Source organism: Sycon ciliatum, chromosome 7 (genome assembly GCF_964019385.1).
Source record: "Sycon ciliatum chromosome 7, ocSycCili1.1, whole genome shotgun sequence".
NCBI classification, from domain to species: domain Eukaryota; kingdom Metazoa; phylum Porifera; class Calcarea; order Leucosolenida; family Sycettidae; genus Sycon; species Sycon ciliatum.
The window spans coordinates 17,286,377-17,296,376 of NC_088649.1; the positions used below are offsets into that span (position 1 = coordinate 17,286,377).

Genomic DNA, 10,000 nt, shown 5'->3' on the forward strand with positions numbered 1-10,000 from the left:
ATAAAGGGGTGTTGGCCATGCTCATTTCCGGCTACTCAGGGCTCTCGGTCTTCGTCCCTTGGACGTGACTATCCTCTTGGCCCCGCCAAGATCCTGCTCTCTCTGTAGCCTCTCTGTTATGTCTGGCCCTAAGGGCCCACACACAGCATTACTCAGGTTCGTACAGTTATTGTAATAATCAAGGAACAGAAAGACAAGGAAAAGAGAGCTCACATTCTCGGACCTAGTCCAGCACAGCAAGCATGCAAAACCAGCCACGAGCCCAGGCGCGCATGCGCGCCTTATCACATCACGTACACAGCAATCGCCCCCCAAGAATTTTTCCCGGGGTAAAATTATAACATAAGCAAAGAGGCACTCAAATTTGGCGCCGACAGATATAGCTGTTGACACTACACGGCCAGATAATACAAAAGCAAAAAAGTTCAAAAACATTGCACACATATACTTATAACAGTTACTGCAGCTTCCAGAATAGTCCATGAGAGCTGAGCTATAGATCGAGGTAGGAATGACAGATAAAGTCAGCCAATATTGCATAGCGTTGGGGAATTAGATCAGATCGGAAAAGGAACCATGCAAATGTTTCAATGAATTAAACGAAAACAATCTTATGTGAAGACTGTTCGTCATGACCTACATGTAGAATATTCATCTGGCCCAGAAATGTCCACTTCCTACACTCAGGCCGCATCAGATCAAAGTAACAGGACAAGCAATACATACTCAAAGGCAATAGTACGGATACTTAGCAGTTCTCAATCAAGCGCTTGGGCGCGGAGACATGTCGGTCGGAGCGACGCAAGGGTGCCGGTGCAACAACACTGGGAGCCGTCTCGACTCCAACGGCGTCTGCTGCTGGTGCTAGCGTATCATCCGGCCTGACAGTGCTACTGTTGCTGCTAGCGTCCGGAAGTGGTAGAGGAGAATCTAGCACTGTCGGCGGGTCACTGGTCGGTGTAGGCAGCTGTGCGACCGCCTGGTCCGCAGAAGACGAAACGGGTACTTGGCCAAACTGCACCGCCCGCGGTCGTAGTTGGTCCCTATGGCGCTTCCAGACGACATCATCCACCTGTACTCCGAAACTGTGAGGGCTGTGGACATGCACTACAGTAGCTGGTACCCAAGTTGCTCCACGACCAAAGTTCAGGGCGAACACAGCGTCACCGGTGTTAAACTTTGGCGTAGTCAAGCTCTCCTGGTACACCTTGACCTGCCGATGACTCTCAGACTGCCGCAATGCACTGAGCCGGATTCTCGGTTGCCGGCCCATTAACAGCTCCGCCGGCGTCTTCCCACTGGTGGTCGGCGTTGTTCGATGCGCTAAGAGAAACCGGTCGAGCCTGACGTTGAGTGGTTCACCAGTATTCGACATTTCTTTCATCTTCTGCTTGAAGACGCCAACGTAGCGTTCGGCGAGGCCATTAGTTGCTGGATGACCTGGTGCCGTTGTTGTGTGTAGAATGCCATTGCCATCCAGGAACGCCTGGAATTCCGCACTCGTGAACTGACTGCCGTTATCTGTAACCAAGTGCTCAGGCAAACCAAACACAGAAAACAGATGGCGTAAAGCAGAAATCGTGGTCGCACTGGTTGCATGAGCCATGGGTATTACATCCAAGTACTTAGAGTAAGCATCTACCACCACCAAGAACATTTTTCCCAGAAATGGCCCGGCAAAATCAATGTGTATCCGTTTCCATGGACCCGTCGGCCATGACCAAACACCGGGTTTTGCCGGTGGGCATTTGGCATTCTCTTGGCATTGCAAACACGCATTGACTTTAGATTCTATATCCTGGTCAATATTGGGCCACCACAAGTAGCGCCGGGCCACTTGCTTCATTTTCACCATGCCAAAATGCTCTGCATGCAGATCTCGTAGCAAGAGCATTCGAAGTGAGTTAGGAATCACCACCCGGTTGTCCCATAACAAGATATCATTCTCCACAGACAATTCCATTCTCTTGCTAGCATATGCCTTGAGGTCTTCCTCAATTTCAGCAGGCCACCCATTAACCGTATAGCGAATTACTTTAGCCAATACAGAATCCTTTGCCGATTCTGCTCTCACCACAGCTGCTTTGATTATTGAGTCGTTCTCGATAAGCAAGACCTGTACCGTGACGGTCTCCTCCTCGCTCGGTGACACAGATTGCATTGGTTGTCGCGAGAGAAAATCCGCATGGACGTTTTCTTTCCCCGCGAGATACTGCATTTCGTAATCATATGCCGCCAGTTGCAATGCCCATTTCTTGATTCGATTAGAGGCGAGAGTGGGGACATCCTCGTGATTTCCCAGTAACTTCAAGAGTGGCCGATGATCAGTGACCACTATGAACTCTCTACCGAGTAGGTACTGGCGAAATTTGGTCACTCCGAACACCACAGCCAATGCTTCTCTTTCAATTTGAGCATAGCGTGACTCTGCTGGGGTCAGCTTACGCGACATGAATGCGATCGGTCGTAATTCGCCATTCTCCTGCTTCTGCAGTAGGACTGCGCCAAGGCCCACTCCCGAAGCATCCACTTGCAACACTGTTGGCCTTTGTAAATCATAGTGTGCCAGTAGGGCTTCTGAACACATAGCATCTTTCAATTTGCCAAAAGCTTGCTCGTGAGTGGTCTCCCAGTGCCATTTCCCACCCTTTTTCAAGAGGTCGTACAAAGGAGCTGCAATTTCTGCGAAATGAGGCACAAACTTCCGCACGAAATTTGCAGAACCGATGAAAGATTGCAATTCGGCAACATTCTGTGGTGGTTTGGCCATTTTCAGTGCCTGTATCCTGGCTGTTGAAGGGGAGACGCCCTGCCCACTGATCGTGTGACCTAAGTAAGAGAGTGCCTCAGCCATGTAACAGAATTTCTCCGGATTCAATTTGAAACCTTTCTCATCCAGTCGATGGAGTACCCGGTCCACGTTTTCCTCATGGATTTCATCATTTTCCCCGGTACACAGCACATCATCAATGTACCCGCCGCTGCCTGGTAGCGCAACCAAGGTTTCTTCCATTACCCTTTGGAAAATGGATACGGCACTGTGGAAACCAAACGGTAAGCGTTTGTACTGGTACAGGCCCTGAATTGTGTTGATGGTGGTGTATTTCCTGCTTTCCGGTGCTACCTCTAGCTGGTGGTATGCTTGGGACAAGTCGAGTTTGGTAAACTTCCCTCCCGGGCCCAACTTGTGCAACAATTCCTCGAGGGTGGGGAGTGGGTACTGTTCACATTCTGAATGCTTGTTAATAGTCCCACTGTAATCTGCGCAAATCCGTAATCCTCCTCCTGGTTTTTCTACTTGTACCGTTGGTGAGGCCCATTCGGAATGCGTCACTTTCTCAATCACCCCATCAGCCTCGAGTTTGTTCAACGCGTCGATGTACCGCTGTCGAATTGCTAGAGGTACTGGTCTTGCTCGTTTGTAGACCGGTTGTTCATCTGACACGTGCAGCTTTACTTGCACCCCTTGCACCGTACCCACAGTGGAGTTGTCAAACAGATTCGGGTATTTCTTAACGAAATCGGTAGTGGATTGCCCGCCAGTGCCCACTTTGAATATAGATTTCCATGGCAAAGTAAATCTGGACAAGACATCCCGGCCTAAGAGAGACGGACCATCACATTCAGTAACTCTGACCAGAACATTCTCCTCTACACCACCCAAAGCCATTTTCATTTCGATTTCACCCAGACATTTGATTGGATTTCCTGTGTATGTAGATAGGGTGATGCTGGACGGTACCAGCTCAGACACGGAGCCATTGCATTTCAGAAAATCATTTTTTCCTAGCAGTGTGACGGTGCTACCCGTATCAATTTCCAAGTGCACCTGGACCCCATTTAGCTCGACAGGCGTAGTGTACGGTGCTACAGCTCTGTCACTCATGGTGGCATTCACATTCAACATCGGTACAGAATCATTACAAGGAACAAGCTCACCGGGGTTTGATGTTGTCCCGACATGCTTGACGGACCTGGCCGCTTTCTTCTTTAGGCAGGCTCGTTCGATGTGTCCCAGTTTGCCGCAAGCACGACACTTCGCAGATTTGAAGTGGCACTCATCCGGTCGATGTCCCAGCTTGTCACAGCGGAAACAGGGCTTGTCAGATTTGAACGTGGCGTTGTCGGCGAGCCCCGGCTCTCCGCGTACTGCATGAACCTGCGTTGAAAACTTCTCAGACTCGCGGAAAGCTGTCTCATGAGCCGTGGCCATGTCGACAACCTGCTGAAATGTTGTCGTCTCCTCAGCCTTCGCCAGGATTTCCTTCGTCGTGCTGGTAGAACCGATCGCAGTGATGAACTGGTCACGCAAGGCCCTGTCGAGATAAGCTTCAAACTTGCAGTCCATGGCTGCCCGTTTCAATCGAGCCGCGAACATGATCGCAGACTCGCCCTCCTTCTGCAGGGTTTTCTGAAATTGATAGGTAGCAGCAACTACACTAATCTTGGGCTTGAAATAATCACAGAGGAGCTTCAGCAACTCTTCGAACTTCTTCTGCCCTGGTTTATCTGGGAGGCACAAATTCTTCAGTGTGGAATAAACCTGACCGGATAGTTGACTAATCAGCACGGCGCACTTTTTCTTGTCTGCCGCTGTCTGTACTGTCTCGGTTGCATCGTCTGCAACTTGGCCAATGTCATTAGCCAGAAAATGAAAATTGAGTCTCTCTGCATACTCGTCAAAATCCCCAGTTTCGAAAATTTCTAATCTGGAGTTGCGTCCTGCCATCTTCGTCGCCAATTGTTATGTCTGGCCCTAAGGGCCCACACACAGCATTACTCAGGTTCGTACAGTTATTGTAATAATCAAGGAACAGAAAGACAAGGAAAAGAGAGCTCACATTCTCGGACCTAGTCCAGCACAGCAAGCATGCAAAACCAGCCACGAGCCCAGGCGCGCATGCGCGCCTTATCACATCACGTACACAGCACTCTCACTTCGCTGGCCAGCACCCTCCTAACCGCAAGCTGCTGTGTGTTGTAGTTAATTCGTGCATGGGTGTGTTTGTGTGTGTGTGTGTGTCCATACATCCGTGCATCCGTGTGTGTGTGTGTGTGTGTGTGTGTGTGTGTGTGTGTGTGTGTGTGTGTGTGTGTGCGTGCGTACATGTGTTTGTGAACATGTGCATAATCAGATATATGTGTGTGTGTGAGGGTGTGCGCGCGTGCGTGTGTGTGCGCGCGCGTGTGTGCGCGCATTGGTGTGTGCGTGCGATTGTGTATGTGTGTGTTTGTGCATGCATGCGTATGCATGTGTATGCATTCACGTTTGTGTTTATGTGTGTTTGTGTGTGTGCGTGTATTCATGCAGTGCCGCACGCAGTATCCGTGGCAAGCGCAGTCTGGTGATCTCCCGTAGCACGTACTCCGGCAGTGGCAACCACACCGGCCACTGGCTAGGCGACAACGACAGTACCTGGCCGGATATGGCAGAGTCCATACCGGGTATTCTAGACTTCTCCATATTCGGCATTCCACTGGTGAGCCGCGAATTTGAATTTGCCGTATCTTCTGGAGTATGGGCCCCACTTGGAACACTCACAATTCACACAATGGAAATCGGTATGGCTTATACTTCGATGATCAAATGAACCGTGGAATACAGAGTAGATGTCCGTATTTCGTGACAAGAAATCTCGTTCATGCTTGTATTTGTGTGTGTTTGTGGATGTCCATGTCCGTGTGTGTGTGTCCGTGTGTGCGTCTGTATGTGTATCTGTGTGTGTGTGTGTGTCCGTGTGTGTGTCCGTGTGTGTGTCCGTGTGTGTGTGTACGTGTGTGTGTGTCCATGTGTATGTGTGTGTGTGTCCGTGTGTGTCTGTGTCCGTTTGTGTCTGTGTACACGCCAACGTAAAAACGTACACGTTTATGTGTATGCACCGTCTGTGCACGCTTGCGTTTGCAGATTGGCGCTGACATCTGTGGTTTCCGTGACAACGCCACGGAGCAGCTGTGCCAGCGATGGATGCAGCTAGGCTCCTTCTATCCGTTCTCCCGGAATCACAACATCATCGGAACACTGGTATGTACATAGAGTGGGTCAGGGCGCGTAGCTCGTGTATACTGTGAAAGCAAAAAATTTCGGTGGTGTAATATTTTCGGTGTTCTCCAAAATCGGTGGAGGGAAACTTTCGGTAAACCCGTTTTCCAGGTACACTCAAACGCCTCATATCCGGACGCCTCAGTACGGGCACGTCTCTCTACCGGCCACCCTCAGCTTGAGTTCCTATGGCAAAAATGCTTCGAATTTGGGGGGTTGAACTTTTTTTCCGAATGCACAAGTGCTTATTTGTCACTGCCAACCTGTGTAATCCATACATTTTTATCCAAGGATTATTTTCGTAACCTGAACATGTGCAATATGCACCAAAAAAACTTCTTCAAAAATGATAATGATACATGGTACATGAGTTATCCTGAGATACGGGCAAATCTGAGATACGGGCAGTGCTGGCAAATAATTTTCGCCCAAAATCAGACAAGGCATGTTACTTTGCACTTCCACAGCCAAGCGCTAGCCTTTTTTTAGAAACAAAATGTACAGTAATTTGTGCCTTCAGTTGCGCTGAAAAGTGAAAGTACAGGACTTCTGCATAGGAAAGTAATGATCTCCGACATTTTGGCTGCTTTTCGGACGTTTCCCTTTTCGGACCGGTTTTCGGAAGAGCCTTCAAAAATCGGACACTGTCCGAAAAATCGGACGGTTTGGCAGCACTGTACGGGCAGTGCCCGGTCCCAAGGTGCCCAGATAGGAGACGTTCGAGTGTAAGTGTACTACAGTACTAAGACCGGAATTTTCGGTGCGTTTTATTTTTGGGAAAAAGTTCGGCACTGAAGTTACCGAAAATAAAACTCCACCGAAAATACCCGCTTTTACAGTAGTCAGCGTAGTCCGGTCACCACACCAGCAAAGGACCGTCGTAGGTACTCCAGTACTGCTCGATGAAATCCAGTCGTGTCACTCAAGTACGCGCCGAGCGTTGCGCAGCCCTACACCTGCGAACCGTGACTGGGCTGGGGAGTGGTGCACGGCGCAAACTTGTGCGACGCGACTGGATTGCGCACTTCCCACTTCCCGTCACAATGTGCCATTGCTAGCGAAATGAGAAATTTCATTGACCAACACTGTACATAGTCAATATTAGCAAAATGACGGCTATGAGGTTGCCGGTGGCAACAGGTCACCACACCACAGATGTACAAGCTACGCTCATGGTGGATAACGATGGTGTGATGTGCACGTTAGTGTGAGCAGTATGTCTAGTGTGTGAGCAGTATGTCTCGGCATGCAAGCATTGTAGTAAACGGTTTGGCCGAACGTCGATCAATGAACAATTGTGCAAACGTTGTGGAAATAATGATTGACTGACTCTGTTCGTTTGTGTGTACGCACATGTTTTTGTCTGTGTATGTACATGTATGTATCGGCACATGCGTTTGTCTGTGCACATGTGCTGGCGGCACGCGTGTTTGTCCGTGCATGTGTAACTGTGTGTATGTACACGTGTAACAACCGTGTGTGTGTCTGTGTGCATATGTGACCATCACAGGCACAGGACCCGGCCGCCCCGCGGTTCAGCGAGGCGTTCCGCAACTCCACGCGCTCGGCCCTGACGATGCGCTACCGTCTCCTGCCCTACCTCTACACGCTGTTCTTCTTCGCCTCCTCCACGGGGTCCAGTGTGGCACGACCGCTGTTCTTTGAGTGAGTTCATCGTACTATAGGGCGCCGAAGAGCCTAGCGCCGAAGAACGACTAACCTAGAATTTCCCCAAGCACAGCATACTAATGTATACACAGTTATTCAACTGTGCATAAACTGTAGTACATGAAAATAGGAACGGTCTAGGCTAGGAGGCTGACCCCCAGTTCTTCGGCGACCCGCAGCACTGTAGAACTTGTACTTGTTGCTCACTGCCAAAACTGGTCACGTGGGTCTCCCTGGGAGAGGGGAGAGAGACTCAAAAGGAATCTTGGAAAGATAACTGAATTGGCTATTGAACCGCCCAACGGCCGACACCCCCTGAAATCCCCTAAAATCTGGGTGGACTTGAAAATGATCCCACGTATGGGCTCACCACACCTCAGTAAGTGGGTGAGGATAAGGTGCAGAAAAACTGTAGTACACTTCCACCAACTCAAACTGTTCTCTTTTCTCGCGTGGACTTCCCGATGTCAGAAAGTATTCACTGTGTTAAAGTTCTTGGTGTGAATCGGTTCCAGCGGTAGTAATCTTGCACCTGCCTGACGATCAAGCCGCGTCGACAAAATGTGATCTCATGTGTGTGTGTGTGTGTGTGTGTGTGTGTGTGTGTGTGTGTGTGTGTGTGTGTGTGTGTGTGTGTGTGTGTGTGAGTGTGTGTGTGTGTGTGTGTGTGTGTGTGTGTGTGTGTGTGTGTGTGAGTGTGAGTGTGTGTGTGTGTCAGTGTGTTTGTGTATGTGTGTGTGTGTGTGTGTGCACGCGCACATGTGTGTTTTGTGCACCCATGCCTGTGTGTGTTGTGTTGTGTGTATGTGCGTGTGCGTATGTATGGTGCGTGTGTGTGCGTATGTTTGCTGTGTGTGTGTTCTAGATACCCGACAGACGTGAACACACTGGGAATTGACCGCCAGTTTCTGTGGGGATCAGATCTGCTCATCAGTCCTGTCCTGGAAAAGGTATATTTTCTGGCGGCCGTCTCACATCTTATAATTATTATTATTTGCATTGTATTGTATTCATTAAGAAAGTGGTGGACATCACGCAACTGCATCATAAAGAAAAGGGGGGTTGTCAACTGACAACCGCTCTGTTCAGTTGCTATTCACAATCGCCGTGTGTGCTGGATGAAAACATAATTCTATTGTGATATCGGAAAAAACTTTGTCGTTTCGAGCCAGTCACCCATCGTCAGAACCAGTATTGGATTTAAGGATTTTCCACAGGCCTTGGCCGAAATTGGGAGTCTCCGTATTTCTATTCATGTGATGCCAGTGACAATAGATGATATGCCAAATAACGTGCAACTAGACTTGAGAGGGCATCGCACACAAGTTGCATACAAATTATACTACAATGTGTACATGGTAGACCCTGAGCTCTGCAGGAATGCAAGTCACAGGTAACCGTACAACTATGAACTTTGTATGCAACTACTCTGCAATGCCCTCTCAAGTCTAGTTGCACGTTATTTGGCATATCATCTATTCTGCTCGATACTGATGCAGTGAGTATCGGCTATAGAGTGACCGGATATAAGAATAATAGAATATATCAGCTAAAGTGATAACGGAACGAAATATCAAAAGCAAAATGGACTTTAGCCAGTCAAAATATCACTGACGATGGGTGACTGGCCTGAAACGTCATAATTTTTCGACATCACAATAAGAAAAATTTCATCCAGCGCATGCACCAAGTGTGAAAAGCAAGTGAATAGAGCGGTTGTCAGTTGACAAATCCACTTTTCTTTATAATGCAGTTGCATGTTGTCCACCACTTTCTTAGTCATAATATCAGTATAGCCAATAATATCGAATGTAGTGATATATCGGGTGTTACGATGGTGTGCCATCATCTGTGTGAGCATGTTTGATGTTTGAATGGTGCTATAAGCCCATTGTGCATTGCCAAATCATGGAAGATATGAGTAATGCATGTGAGTACACTGGGATCAGCAATGCACTGTTCAACACCCCCAGACGACCATGCCCAGGTGGCTGTGTGGGGTGTTTAGGGTACAAATTACGTCATTGCGCAATGAGCTCATTGTCTTGTTTCCTTCTGCCCTGTAGAACGCAACCAAGGTCAGCGCTTACTTTCCAGCCTCCACAACGTGGTACGATATACGAACGGTAAGGCGGTGGCGAAATCGATAGCCCTCTGCTCCGCAAGTACAGTCAGACCTCGCTTAACCGCACACATCCGTTTTCCACAAAAATATCCGGATAGGCGAGGGAACCGGATAATCGAACACACATACTGTATGTATGCATGGCATATGCTGTAAATCGGTAACCA

At 48.8% G+C, this 10,000-nt stretch overlaps 1 protein-coding gene across 1 annotated transcript in view; it reads left to right on the forward strand.

Moving 5' to 3' along the window:
* The window catches only part of LOC135821117 (lysosomal alpha-glucosidase-like), a 44,884-nt gene that overhangs the window by 30,937 nt on the left and 3,947 nt on the right, over nucleotides 1–10,000 (forward strand). Inside the window, exons 12-16 of the mRNA XM_065334182.1 lie at nucleotides 5,312–5,480; nucleotides 5,906–6,022; nucleotides 7,551–7,705; nucleotides 8,574–8,658; nucleotides 9,775–9,834. Coding sequence (XP_065190254.1) covers nucleotides 5,312–5,480; nucleotides 5,906–6,022; nucleotides 7,551–7,705; nucleotides 8,574–8,658; nucleotides 9,775–9,834 — 586 coding nt within the window. The remainder of the gene's footprint in view (nucleotides 1–5,311; nucleotides 5,481–5,905; nucleotides 6,023–7,550; nucleotides 7,706–8,573; nucleotides 8,659–9,774; nucleotides 9,835–10,000) is intronic.